Source organism: Sus scrofa, chromosome 7, assembly GCF_000003025.6.
Source record: "Sus scrofa isolate TJ Tabasco breed Duroc chromosome 7, Sscrofa11.1, whole genome shotgun sequence".
Taxonomy (NCBI): Eukaryota; Metazoa; Chordata; class Mammalia; order Artiodactyla; family Suidae; genus Sus; species Sus scrofa.
In genome coordinates, this window is record NC_010449.5 from 111,709,757 (window position 1) to 111,725,152 (window position 15,396).

General features: G+C 41.5%; 1 protein-coding gene across 9 annotated transcripts in view; it reads right to left on the bottom strand.

Annotated features, from left to right (window-relative positions):
• The window catches only part of EFCAB11 (EF-hand calcium binding domain 11), a 191,497-nt gene that overhangs the window by 134,986 nt on the left and 41,115 nt on the right, over positions 1 to 15,396 (bottom strand). The window contains exon 6 of one of the 9 annotated variants that reach the window (XM_013978374.2): positions 590 to 1,235. The exons of 7 other annotated variants lie outside the window; for them this stretch is intronic. In XM_013978374.2, the coding sequence (XP_013833828.1) occupies positions 1,208 to 1,235 (28 nt within the window). In that variant the 3' untranslated portion in view covers positions 590 to 1,207. Of the gene's footprint in view, positions 1 to 589; positions 1,236 to 5,498; positions 6,347 to 15,396 lie in introns of those variants that run through there. One more of the 9 variants, XM_013978372.2, reaches the window with a different exon arrangement.

Consider the following 15,396-nt stretch of genomic DNA (forward strand, 5'->3'; position numbering starts at 1 on the left):
ATCATTATGGAGGAATCTCAAAAATGTAATTGTGAATGAAAAAAAACAAAGTCATGATTACATACAATATGATAACACATATAAAACATCTGAAAACATGTAAAACAAGATAATGTATTGTTTATGAATAAATGTCTATACAGTCATATTAAAATGTGCACAAGACTGATAAATACCAAAATAGAGATTATGAGGTTCTCTCTAAAGAGAAAGGGTAAAGAATCAGGGAAGGGGGCATAGGGCTTTTCAAGTATTTTATTTCTTGTGTAGTATTTTATTTCTTAACAAACTTCAAGTAAACATGGCAAATGTTAAGGCTGAAAAAAGTTTAAGTAGCTGAAATGCAAGTGTTACATTATACGCCACCTATGCTGTTCTGTTTAAGATATTTCCAATGGACACAAAAGTATGAATTATGTATTAGGTATCCTAAAATTTGGCAGGAGAGTGATAAAGATTGACTATTATATCTAACATAAATAATTTATTTTTCTATAGTCTTTTTTTTTTTTTTTTTTTGCCATGCCCATGGCACGTGAAATTTTGTGGGCCAGGGATCAAACCCATGCCACAGCAGGTGACTCAAGCTGCAGCAGTGACAATGGGAAGGCCTTAACCCACTGAGCCACCAGGGAACTCCCTTTGTAGTCTTTAATAAATTAATTCATTGATTCACTCAACAAGGACTAAATGACCATGGACTTTGTGTTAACTTGAACATCCAGAGATAATCAAGACAGAACAGACACATCACGGCTCTCCTGGAGATTTATTGTCAAGTGTGAGAAAGAGACAGTAGGTGAGCAAGAAGAAAGACCATCTCAGAGATTGGGAAGTGCCACGAATGATATAAAACTGGGTAGTATAGATTTACTTTTGGGGGAGGAGATTTGGGGTAAAGCCACTTTGGATACAGAAGGCCAAACATGATGCAAAGTTTAAACAGGGCACTGCAGTGCAAAGACCCAGAATAGAAGGTAGCAAATGTCTTGAACAACTGGATGCATGAGGCTGTGTCAGCATGACAAAATAGACATAAGCTTCCTTTCTAAGCCTATAGAAATTGAAGGACGTTTATCATCATGTAGTAGTTTAAAAGCTTTACAATTCTTTTCAAACAGTTAAAACCGGAAATACCTTGTTTTCTATCCAGGAGCACTTAAAGTATCATGCCTCGGTCATCCAGCTTGAATTCTTATCTGATATTTCAGGGAAAATAGTACTTTGGTATTACACTGAAATAAAATAACACCGAAAATAAAATAACAAGGAATCCTCAAGGTACTCACTGAATGACACCAGTAAAAAATCAACCTTTCTCTAACACATGTACCAATCATTTAGGAAAGACAACAAACTGTAAATTTATTCTTGGGAACAGGTGGTACGGAATAAAGCAAGCAAGCTTAGGCAGGGATCAAAAAAGCAGGTGACTAGGAACAGTAAAATAATATTACAGTAAGACATTAAACATCTGTATCATATTTCAGCACATGTGTTAACACTCAAACTTTTCTTAAAGCTGTAATATATTTTCTTGGAAATGGATATAGTGAATAGTGGATCTCTTCATTTTAATCAGAAAAAAATAATCTAAAGTAGACTTACTGAGAGGCAAGCTCAATCAGCTATATTAGTTATCAGCTAAATCCCAGATGGCCATCTAGGGGCATTTAAAGACTATTACCTACGTCATTGTCTAATATACTGAGGTAGAGTATGTAGCTAACACAATGAGATTACAAGGAAGGAAATAAAACAGACAACGCTCTCTTGTCTTTGTTCATAAATCGTGGTACGGTGGTACTGTCCCTGTTTGCAGCTCTAATTAGTATCTCAGAAAATACCAAAAGGAAGTATAGAAAGAACAGGGGAACGAAAATTAGTGGCCAAGGACCGGACAAGTCTTCTGTAGGAAGACGGAAAACAAAATTCAGATCCTCTAATCCAGAAACATAAAGGCTGAGAAAAGCCTATGAGATCAGGAAAGGTTTGCATATGATAATTAGAATGATTTTCCAAATCTGAAAATCAAGAGCCATGAAAAAATACTGAAGATTAAAAGAGGTTATATGGAGACAATTTCTCTGAATCACAGCTACATAAAAATGTATGAAATAGCTTATCCATGAGGTGAGATAAAATGAAAATAATTTTCAAAAAATCAATAAAGTGTTTGATAAATCATGGATTCTGAAGTCTGATTTTCTACTTACTGTCTGGGCAACCTTGTACAAGTCTCTTAACCTCTCTGTATCCCAGTTCCCTGTCTGTGCAACGGTTGTTATGAAGATGAAATAAACAAAGAACAGCTCTGGAGTTCCCGTTGTGGCGCAGCAGAAATGAATCCGACTAGGAACCATGAGGTTGCAGGTTCCATCCCTCGCCTTACTCTGTGGGTTAAGGATCCGGCGTTGCCGTGAGCTGTGGTGCAGGTCGAAGATGTAGCTCAGATCTGGCGTTGCTGTGGCTGTGGCATAAGCTGGCAGCTGTAGCTGCAATTGGACCCCTAGCCTGGGAACCTCCATATGCCATGAGTGCGACCCCTAAAAAGCAAATAAACAAAGAAAGAAAGAACAGTGCTTGCTACACAGTAAATGCGTTAAAAACTTTAGCCATAACTCCACGTGCAGAAAAAGTTAACAAGGCAGTCTCGACTGTCATCCTTACAAGGATGGCCCTTGACTGGCATGCAGGAATTTGGATTTCTGGAAGTTTCCCACCAACATTAAATCATAAGAGTGGATCACTGTGCTGAAAACTGTTTGTGCAACACTATGGATTTTCTGAAACCCAGATTTCCTTCTGGGAGTCTGGAATTTTTGTTTCATGCCAGGCAGAGAATGCCTACACGATCATTCCACAGTAAAATCCCTGGCTTCTGAGTCTCCAACAAGCGTCCCTGGTTGGCAACATTTCACACATGATGTCACAGCTCGTTGGGGAGAATTAAGCATATCACGTGCGACTTACACCGAGAGTGGACACTTGGAGGCTTTTGCACCTGGTCTCTCCTGGACTGAGCCTCATGTGCCTTTCTCTTTGCTAATTTTGCTTCTATCTTTTCACCATAAAAAATTGTAGCCGAAAGTACAGTTACATGCTGAGTCCTTCCAGTGAACCCATCAACACACTCAGACACAGATTATTATTAGCAATTATTTTATGCTAGGAAGAAGTATAGGAAAAAAATGCATGCTAATAAATCTGGAAGTCAAGTTCAAGAAAAGTGGCTTTTTAGATATAATGCCTTGATGAAAATAGAGAACACTGCATTGTTTATTTTCATAAATAATGGATGAAATGAAAAAGTTGACATTCAATGGCATATTCATTAAATTATACAACTACTGCCTGATAATATGCTTTTATGCCACATGAAAATAAATACTTAGCTGTTACTTAGCTGGTATTCAAGACAAGAACGATAAGTGGTCAGAAATACTTGGGATTATCCTTCAAATAGCAATAGAAGATACAGCACAACTAAAATGCCAGAATCACTAAACTGTAGGAATGCATCACTAATTTTATACATTTTCATCACCTCTTACAAATAAGTGGTTAGTTTTTTCCCAAACTTAATAAACCCAATCTTCTGCCCAATAAATCTAACGTTTGGCCTAATAAATCAATATCTGGAAAAGAGAATTTAGAGAGAAAAGCTGCAGAGAAAAAGGACTTAATAATTCATGTGAGTTTCTGTTTTGGGATAGTCAGATCAATTCCCCCACTGGAAAAACAAAACAAAACAAAAGTGGTTTAAAAGATACTAAAACAAAGCTGCTTTAAAGGCACTGAGTTAAAAAGATAGTGGAGACAGGCCATATTCTTGAGGCAGCACAGACCCAAAGTCAGTATCCCCAGGCCACTTTTGCCCTGAGGGTGCTGGTCCATATCTGAACCTGAGCTTTGGTTTGGTGGCTTCAAACATTGAGGCAAAAAAGAAAAAAAAAATCATAATTTAAGTACTGAAATTTAAACACTAAGCATTAAATACTATAATGTAAGAGAATTTGAAAAGTAACATAAATCTTGCAGAAATAGTGCTCAATCTGCCTAACATAAAATAGGAAAGAAAGACTAGCAGTTCAAGGATAATGTAAACACTCCAAAAGGCAGAAAATCAAGAGACCCTATGGGTATGCTCAAGTGACACTGCTCACATTCTCTATACAATTTTAGACGCTGGACACGTCAAAGTCTATAAAGAGAAAGTCCTTTGATATCCCAGGTTATATCAAAAATACGGTATTAAAAAAAGGGAGTTCCCAATGTGGCTCAGCAGAAACGAATCTGACCAGCATCCATGAGGACGAAGGTTCGATCCCTGGCCTTGCTCAGGGAATTAAAGATCCAGCATTGCTGTGAGCCGTGGTGTAGGGCGGCGGCTACAGCTCTGCTTCGACCCCTGGCCTGGGAACCTCCAGATGCCACGGATGCGGCCCTAAAAAAAAGACAAAAAGAAAAGAAAAGACAAGCCACGAACAGGTGAAGATATTTTTGACTCATACATGAGAAAGGATTAGTACCAAGAATACGTAAGGAACACCTATAGATTAATATAAAAAAAGGCAACTCAATATTTATATGTGGGTCAACAATATAAACAGGCAATTGACAGGATAGGAAACCGAAACGGCAAGCAGATACGATGCTGAACTTTACTAGTAAACAGAGAAATTAAAATTAGAGTAAAACGCCATTTCATACCCAGCAGCTTGGCCAAACTCAAGAGGTAGATAACGAGTGTTAATGAGGAAATGGATAAAAGGAATTCTGATGCACTGAGGAGAGTAAGTGAAAGACTACTTAGGAACAAGTCAGGCGGCAGACATGCATGGCTAGGACCCTGCCCTTCCACTCCTACAGAATCGCTCCCACAGGTGGACAAGGAAACACTGGCAAGAATATTGGCTGGGGCACATCAGCAGTAATGACAAATGAGTCTACCAACAGAAGAATGAATATATAAATTAAGGGATGCATATAATAGGCAAAAAAATGGTCTGGGAAAGACTCCCTTTTCCTTACCTACTCCCATGCAGAGGGACCTTTTTTGGAGTAAAAGTCTCAGCCTCTCCACCTCCTCACTCACTCCTCCTAGAGAAATGACTTATCTAATTGGTGCCCTTTCTCTTTTCCTCTACAAGAGATACTTGACTCTGAGGGGGAATACACAGCGCTCTGCCCCCCAGTGCCCTGGGGCAGACCTCACCTGGGGAGTCCCAGGCTAACTACACAGCCTGTGATTAGAGGGGTGAAATGTTTAATTCCGGCCACATTCTAGCAAGCCCAACCCTCCAATAGAGCTATCTCACAAATAAAGCTGATATTTTTTATCTACTACCCTCTAACACTTGCATCTGTTTCTCACTGTATTCTAGATGGCAAAAGAGGGTACTAGTTACCATGTCCCCTTAAGCTCCAAGAGAATACTATACAGCATGGAAAATAGATGAAAGGTACATATATCAAACATGGCTAGATCTTTAAAATACCATGATAAGAAGCAGTTTGCATTCATGTAAGCTTGAAAGATAAACAAAACAATACTGGGTATTATTTATGATACATAAGTCTGTACCATAAAATATAAAGACACACATGAATGATTAAAAAAAAAATTCAGGATAGTGATTATCTCTGGGGCAGAGCACGGGAAATGCAACCAGGCAGGGTTACCCAGGAGCTTCTCGACGCTGCCTGAAACGGAATGTTTTGTTTCTCAATCTGGGAGGAACATATAAGGGTTGTTTTTCTGCCTCCAATATTTCATATGTACACACAGACACACACACACTTACTTTTGCCAGAATGAAACCTAAACTATTGCCTTAAAAGATCCTTTTTATTAATTATCTCTGAAGGAAGATTCAATAACTGCTCTAAGTAGTGCCTCGCAATGTCTTGTAAAATCACTAGAAAGTTTAATTCCGTGTAAGTTTTCAGTCAGTACATGATGACTACATACGGCGTGGAGACGCACAGAAAGGAGATAATCTGTCTAATTTCCTGATTCCTGAGGCTAAAGCAGACACTCTGAACCATTACCATAATAATAGAACAGTCTGCAAATCTGCACTGCTTCCTTTAAAAGAATATACATTTTTTAAACTTTCATACATTTTACTAAATTGTTAATTTTGCACGACTTTCTTGCTCCGGACAAGACGTATTCCTAAGGATGAACTCTTTCGGCCCAATGCGCTCGCAGGCCTCCAAATCTTTTCTTTCTCGTCTTGTGTCTCCAGGGAAGAGGAACAAAGGAAGACTATGTTAACATCACAAATCTCCGACATCGAGGCCAGATATTTGGTCCTTAATACCTGTTACGATTTGTAGCCTAGGGATAAAGAAGAAGTTAGAGAAGGGAGCTGACCACTGAGTCAAATAACAGATACCATCTGGGCAGGTTGCTTTCCTGGGAGAGTCTAGCGCCTGTTCCGTGCAGCATCCGTCTCTATCTGCCCGGTAGACGCCTCACTTTCTCGGGTCCCGCGTGGATTCAGAAAATATCGATTGAACTGAATTTGACGAATAATTAGAAAAAAAGATGCGAAGACAGTGAGGATCCAGGATGGGATACTACAACCCACAAGCGTCACTTTGTACACTGGGACTGGCCCCGAAAACCTAGGACGCCAACAGCTTTCTTTAACCCTTCATGTCCCTGCTTACAAGGCACAGAGACACTCCGTATTTATACGATCTGCTGAGACATGGGAAGGTATGACACACTAGAGAGAGTAAAATAACACAGTATCGTGGGGGCAGCCTCCATGAATAATACACCCCGTGGCCCCTTCTCTACTTTCACATTTCACCGCAGATCTTCTGGCTTCTCATTCATGGCAATCCGGCCACTCCGGTTTTCTGTTAGTTTCTCAGTCCTGCCAAGCTTATCCCCACCACCTTAGAGCCTTCTGAACGGCTTTCCCTCTCTCTGGGTGGCTCTTCTCCCAGGTGGCAATCAGCTTTTCATCACCGAGGTCTTAGCCCACCGTCACCCCTCCAAAAACACTTTCCCTAACCTACCCAGCGAAAAGCTACCCCTTGCCAGTCATTCTTTCATTTATTCTGCTTCACTTGCCCCATGGCACGTTATCCCCACCTGAAGTTAGTTTGTTTATGCAGGTTTTGTCAGCCTTCTTGCAATTAACCTGTGAACCCCTTAAGAAGAGGGACCCTGTTTGCTTTGTTCATGGCTCTGGCCTTGGGACCCAGGAAGATACCAGGCACGCAGTAGGTATTCAGGAGCCATTTAGTGGATGGATTAATTGATATCTGCCTGCTCAATGGAGATTCCCAGGCTAGGGGTTGAAGCGGAGCTGTAGCCGATGGCCTACATCACAGCCACAAGCAACAGCTGATCAGAGCTACATCTGCAACCTACACCACAGCTCGTGGCCACGCTGTATCCTTAACCCACTGAGAGAGGCCAGGAATCAAACCTGCATTCTCATGGATACGAGTCAGATTCGTTCCGCTGAGCCACGAAGGGAACTCCAGCCTGATCAATTAAAAATTCCTCAAATTCAAGGTTTTTTCAAAGAATGTAAAAAGGCATCCACTATATTACCAAATTCAAAACCTTAAATATTGGGTTTACTTAAACATGGGGGAGGGCAGAAGAAAATGCAATATTTGCGAAGAATGTCAGCAGGAGTGCTGACTCCACTGCAAACACCACTGGAATGACTGCTATTATTTCATTTACATATTTTAATCACACAGATCTGATCCATTAGAAACTAAAAATAAATCCTTCCACTATCTTTACAGTAAGCACTAATTTAATTATATTCTGCTACTACAGCTCTTAGATTAGTTTCTATCCAAATAACCTTGTCCTTTTCTAGCAATGATGTGAGCCATCTCGATTGTTGCAGGGGTTCATGTCGTCTGAGAAATAGTAAGAGGTGAAATGCAATACGAACATATTACTGACTAAAATGCTTATAAAATGTGATTTCTTCTCTCCGCCAGAAAAGGAGACAACACATTAGGTCAATCATTAGGAGCAGAAGTCCACGAACAATGCATCTGTGTTATGCATGAATCCGGCTCTCCTACATGTCTGCTAGAATCTGAATAACTGTGTTTTACTGAATACATATGTAAAGGAGAAAGCTACCCCTTACAAAATAAATTCGAGAATCATTCAAACACAGTTTTACTGGCACGGTTTCAGAATCTAACTATCATGAGGTAGTCCAAGTTTAAATTTAAAACTCCTCATTTTTCAAGCTGACCTGCTACAACTAATAGGTTTTAAAATGATGAACGGCCACAGAACCATAAAAAAAAAAAATTCCACTTTATAAAACCAAAGATCATTCTATCTGGAATGAAGTTTCATTTTTAAAACGCCATGCATTTGAAAAAAATCATATGCTCCTGGAAGCAATGGTCATTTTCCATGAAAGAAAACGTTACTGGGATATAGCAGTAGCACAGGAGTGAAATATACACTGTCAAAGAAAAGCTGTTTTGCTATTTAGCAAATACAGAGCTTGTTCCATAGAATGGGCAGGAGAGAGGAGGAGGGGAAACTTCAGGATTATGTTCAGGAAATGAGAAGAGACAAACAGAACTATAGTATCAGAGCATGTGAATAATCACAATTCATTATCTATTTTTGACTTTCTATTGAAGTGCAGAACTCTAAAATGCAACAAGACTGTAGTTAAAGAAGCATCTCAAACCACCTCTCCTATTTGCACACAGTAGGACAAAAACTCAGGGGCTAATGAGGTAAAAGGTACAGCTTCTGATGGGATTCTTTGTGGGGTGTGAGGGTTCCTGAGATCACCCTCCAGTTTGATGCTTTGCTACTTTTTGCTCTGTTATTTGGTCAAAGTCAGTCACTAAGTCAACTCAAATTTAGAGAGTGAGGGAGTTCCCGTCGTGGCGCAGTGGTTAACGAATCTGACTGGGAACCATGAGGTTGCGGGTTCGGTCCCTGCCCTTGCTCAGCGGGTTGACGATCCGGCGTTGCCGTGAGCTGTGGTGTAGGTTGCAGATGCGGCTCGGATCCCACGTTGCTGTGGCTCTGGCGTAGGCCGGTGGCTGCAGCTCCGATTGGACCCCTAGCCTGGGAACCTCCATATGCCACAGGAGTGGCCCAAAGAAATAGCAAAAAGACAAAAAAAAAAAAATTAGAGAGTGAGAAATAAACTCCACCTCTTGATGGCAAGAGATCAAAAGGCTAGGACCAACAGTTGGGGTGGAAGGGAGTGGGTTTGGCCATTTTTGCAAGCAACCGACCACCACAATCTGTGAATGCGTGTGATCCTTTTCCAACAAAGTGGGTCTCTGAATAATAAGGTTTTGGTGGGTTAGTGAGAGATCTCTTAACTCACTGCATTTGACGTGAGAGATTTGCTATGCTAACAATAAAAATTCCTATCCTCATGCAAGCTCAGGGGACAGAAGGACTTGCACTCTGGGGGGCAGAGCGGTTTCCCAAGTTCTAGGGGTCTAGTCTCCGCCCCTAAGCACCTTTAAGAGAGAGGTAACACACAGGAAGAGCAACACAAGGCAGGCCGCAAAATGAGAGGTGTGGAAGCTGAGAAGATGGGATACCGCTGAGGAATGGCCTGATCGGAAGGTGGGACAGAGGAGGGGACCCAGCCTCACCCTGAGGGAGGGACAGGGCTCAGAGCAGGGGACATGGAAGGGGCCCCCCAGCACGGGGGTATCAGGCATAAGAGAGGCCACGAAACTAGCTCATCAGGAAGGAAGTGAGGAGAGAAGAATAGAACCAGAGGGCAACCAGCATTGACTACTGAGTTAAGAGTCTGTACTTGCAAATGCTGGAGAGGGTGTGGAGAAAAGGGAAACCTCTTACACTGTTGGTGGGAATGTAAACTGGTGCAGCCACTATGGAATACCGTATAGAGGTTCCTCAGAAAACTAAAAATAGAGCTACCATATGATCCAGCAATCCCACTCCTGGGCACATATTCAGGAAAAATGAAAAATACTACCGCAAAAGGATATCATGTATGCCAATGTTCACAGCAGCGCCGTTTACAATAGCCAAGACATGGAAGCAACCTAAGTGTCCATCCACAGATAAATGGATAAAGAATATATACGACAGAATACTACTCAGTCACAAAAGAAAAATGAACCTATACCATTTGCAGCAACATAGATGGACCTAGAGAATATTATGCTACGTGAAATAAGTCTGACTTAGAAAGACAAATACTGTATGATATCACCTATCTGTGGAAACTAAGAAAGAATCCAAATGAATGTATACGCAAAACAGAAAACAGGCTCTCAGGCAGAGAAAACAAACTTGTGGTTACTATAGAGGGAGGGGAAGGGGAGAGGGGCTTGTAAGGGGTATGAGAGTAACGGCTACAAACACCTACGTATAAAATAGGTGAGCAGCAAGGATATACTGTATAACACAGGGAGTTACAGCAATTATCTCGTAATAACTTAAAATGGAGTATAATCTGCAAAAACACTGAATCCCCATGCTGTACACCTAAAACTAATAGAATGTTGGAAATCAACTACACTTCAATTAAAAAGAAAGTTTGGCCTTTAGCCTCTACATTTAGAGGTGAGGACCACACCCTTGGACTAGGGTGATGGGAAGAGGGGTGACAGCAGAGAGACACTGAACTAGCAAAGGGACTTGGCGACTGATCGGATTTAGAGCAAGGTCAGAAAAGGGAAAATCAATGACTGCAAGAATGAATCTGGGAAAACACTGGCATCACTGACAGAGAAAAGGAAAAAGCTGACTTGAGGACAAGGATAATGACTTTTCACTTTAAATATGATGAACCGAAGGTGACAACAAGCAAATCGAAACCGTTTTAGCTATGTATTAGCTGTGTGACTTTGGGAACATTATTTAACCTTTCTGAGCTCAGTTTTCTCATCTGTAAAACAGGAATAATAATAGTGTGGGACTCATTAGGCTATTGTGAGGATTGAATGAAATAACGGCAACGCCCGTTAGTACTCTCTGAAGCACTCAAAAAATGACAGAGCTTTTGACCATCACCGCTATAGCCAAATGGTCATTATAGCCAAACCATTATAGCCATTACCTTTGCTTTTTTTCTTTTTGGCCACGCCCACAGCATGTGGAAGTTTCCTGGGCCAGGGACTGAATCCACACCACAGCAGTGACCCAAGCCGCTGCAGTGATAACCCTAGATCCTCAACACGCTGTGCCCCAAAGGAATTCCCATCATTATTCATTTCATATTTGACAAATTGGCCAATTACTTTTTTGCACATGAACTTATAACTATCTGATACACCTCTTATCAGGGTTTTTTTTCGTTTTTGTTTTTTCCAATATAACTGAGATAAGTTGAAACATTCTTTTGTTGTTGTTGTTATTGTGTCTTTTTAGGGCCCCACCTGTGACATAAGGAGGTTCTCAGGCTAGGGGTCGAATCAGAGCTATGGCTGCCAGCCTCTGACCTCCACCACAGCCACAGCAATGCCAGATCGGAGCCGCATCTGCGAGCTCCACCACAGCTCATGGCAATGCCCCATCCTTAACCTACTGAGCGGGGCCCGGGATTGAACCCGCATCTTCGTGGATACTAGCTGGGTTCATTAATTGCTGAGCCACAGTGGGAACTCCAAAACATTCTATTCTAATTGCAGTCCTTGTTAATTTTCCATAGCATTTGGTGTCTGGGCAATTTACAACCTGGAACAGGCTCCAATTCTGTGACAAATTCCTCACTGCAAAACATTAAACCTAGTATGTCAGCAGATCCAGTTGGATTAGATGCGAACATTTGATGACTATGGTTTTCCCTAAGAAGCAGTAGGCTTACATGGGCCTTCTTTATAGTAAAAGAAAAAACAAAAAAAAAAAAAAAGAGAGAAAAATATTGAACATAAATTAATGATAATTTGCAATAAACTAAGAATCCCTTTGAGATGAAAGTTTTCTGCTTTGTTTGGGTATAAGAAAATAAGATTAAAGAATATAAGATTCTACAGTAATAATGTTGCCATGAAGGGAATATTAGCAATAGGGAAACAGAGAAGGTAAATTCCAAGCAAATCTGAAAATTGAACATTTAATTTATTTATTTATCTCTTTAGGGCATATGGAATTTCCCCAGCTAGGGCCCAAATTGGAGCTGTAGCTGCCGGCCTACACACAGCCATAGCAATCCCAGATCTGAGCCGTGTCTGTGACCTACACCATAGCTCACAGCAATGCTGGATCCTTAACTCACTGAGAGAGGCCAGGGATTGAACCTGCATCTTCATGGATACTAGTTGGGTTCGTTACCACTGAGCCACCATGGGAACTCCTGAACATTTTCATTATTAGTAGTGCTGGGCAGTGACACAAAAACATGTTATCATGTATACAGTAAGTGCTTAATAAACACTTGTTAAATAATGCCGAATGAAACCCATGATGGTGATCAATGAAACTGATGATGAAATTGATGATGACTGAGAAAACCGAGGACCAAACGACAGGCTTTTCCTTTTTTCATTTCTGGCCATTAGCTCACTGGGCTATTGATCATAATTTTCTTTAAAGATTAAATAATCAAAAGGTATGGAAATGGAGAATCAAGGTATTTAAAGCTAGAAGTCCTTTAGGAGAGGAAACTGAGGTCCAAGGAGGTGAACAGACTTGCCTAAGTCAGTTCTCACAATATGAGATCCAGGCCTAAATAACTAGCCGACAGCTCTGTGCACATCCCATTACCCCACGATGGAGAAGCAAGAGTTATGGAGAAACTCAGGCCAGTCAATTTTGTGATTTGTTTGAAGGTCTAACAAAAGGTTGAGATGAGTAGATGGATTGTGAGAAACGTGGACTTCAATTATTTCAGCCATAAATGTTTCCCATTATGATGTTTAAAACAGTTCACAACAGTCTAAAATACAGAAATTTTTTTTTTTTTTGGCCATTAATGCAGTCACATCTTACAGTATTGCAGTATGAGGTTTTTGATATTTTCATCAAAAGATTTTATGACCAAATTGTCAGGAATCAGAGAATTTTATAAAAAGAATGTACAATTCAGCTAAAGTGTTTTCATATATTCACAGCCTTAGGTCCATGAAAAGGGTTATAGCCACAGATTATATAGGTCTATTTTCGACTGTAAAAATTTATATGCTGTCCAGATCTTTATTCTATTGAAATTGAACTGGAAAAGGCCTTTAAATAAAATGATTCCTTCAAAATCTATAAATTATAGTAGATCTGATTGATAAAAGAGACTCAAAAATCCCTTTCAAGGGTACACCTGGGGCAAGAGGCACAAGGGAAAGCAGGTGAAGGTTCTCCCTCGCTTGATGGGCGTGCTTGTTTGTGTTTCCAACCTGGAGTCGGCCTGGGTCAAAGCCAAATTCCATCCGTTAATGTGATCTTAGCCAAGTTACCTTGGCTGCTCTGTGCCTCAGTTTCCTCATCTGCAAAATGGGGGTCACAAGAGTAGGCACCTCATAGGGTTGGTGCGAGGACCAGGGTCAGGACAAGCAGAGCATTAGCACGGGGCTCGGCCTACAGCACGCACTTCACACGTGACAGCTCTGTGGCTCACTCCCTGCTCAGCTTCCTGCTCCATCTCCGACTCTCCTCCACCCACTCTTTGTCCATGCTGTTCTCTCTCTTGCAGGCCTTTCCTCCGAGGGAGTCTTTAAATCCTAACTCAGTTGCTAAATTCCAGGATGACCCTGGCTGGAATTAAACCCTCTCGGCCTCTTTGTTTTGCTACAGTAGGTACCATTTCCTAATTTATCTTACTGTCACTCCAGGAAAGACTGTCCCTGTCTGATTTATTCCTGGAGCCCTGAAAGTACCCTTCTCAGTGCCTTGCACAAGGCGCTTGGTAAATACTTAGGGGATAAACCAAGACCTAGGGAGAGTTGTCTTCTCCTGCTATATCAGCTAGTAGCTATTATAACTGCTATTAAGGAGGAAAGGCAGGTCCTAGGAGGCCCAGACTGCAAAGCTGGGGCACACATCACGACTGTCTTTGGGAATGAAGCCTAACTTGGGAAATATGAAGCTAACTTAGTTTCATGAAAACTCCCAGAATTTCTGGAACGAAAATCACACAGAATAAAACCTCAGGTTTGAAATGAAGCCAGGTTGGTCACTACCCAGACAGCCGAGGGTCTAGTATTACCGTCATCTCTCGATTACTCACAGTGAAGAGGCGTGGCCCTTTTAAGATGAATACCCATTTGCCTGCAGCAAATTATCCCTGAAGTGAAAACCCTTTTATGTTCTCCTGCCTCTTTCTCTAGGTTAGTTGAGACACCTTCATAAAAATATTAACAAAGAGTGAGTGCCTGCTATGGGGCAAGTACAGTGTTTTATATGCATCCACTCTTTGAATCCTTCAAACAACTCTATGATGTCACTTCTCCTCTCTCTCTTTGGCCACGCCTGCTGCATGCAGAAGTTCCCAGGCCAGGGATCAAACCCATGCCCTAGCAGTGACAACTTTGGATCCTTAACCCACTAGGGCACCAGGGAACTCCCTGATGTTACTTCTCTTAACATCTGTTATTTACAGATAAGGGAACTGAGGCAAAAAGAAGTTAAATAACGTTCCCAAAGTTTTTCAGTTTGTTCAACTCATCTTATTTCAATCCATCTTCCCACATTTATTGTCCAACATGGGTTGGAAGAGGGATCAGTGGGGAATAGTGGGAATACTCAACTGCTGGTGGGAAAAGGGCTAGAAGAAATCTTTATGGGCAGGGCAGAGCAGGTCTGAGTCCAAGTGGCTGGGCAGGAAGGGCCAATCATGTGAACTGCAATAAATTTCAGGGGGTCAAAGGAACTCAATGAACTCAGGCTACATCCCCAAACCCTGGGGAAATGCAAGGTAGCAGGCAAAGCAATGGACTCTCCAGGCAACAGGAGTTTGGGGGATCCATGTTCCAGACGACACACTCATCTTAGAGCAAGAATCAGCCAGGAGCTTGGGGGAAGGCAGAGTCCTGGTCTTCAAAAACAGAAAGCGAGAAAAGGGGAGTTCGAGTCTGGGACAAGCTTTCGTGCTAATCAGGAAAATGCAAGAAGCTGGGTGTGCTGAGCTGGATGCACTCTGTGGGGGTAAGCAGGTGAGTATGGGACAGAGGTCACTGGGCTCAACCCAGACAGAGGTGACTCTGGCCACATTTTGATCCATTCTTCGCACTGTAATAAGAGATACCAGGTAAACCACAAATCCGATCGTGTTACTTCCCTACATTTCAATGGCTTTCTGTGGTCCTGAGGATCAAGTTCAAGCTTCTCAGCAATTTATCAGGCCCTTCGTGATCTGGGCTCTCCAGTCTCATCACTCTGCCTTCATCCTTCTGGCCCCACCCATCCAAGCAAACAAAAACAAGTGTGTTCAAGGGTAGACTGGC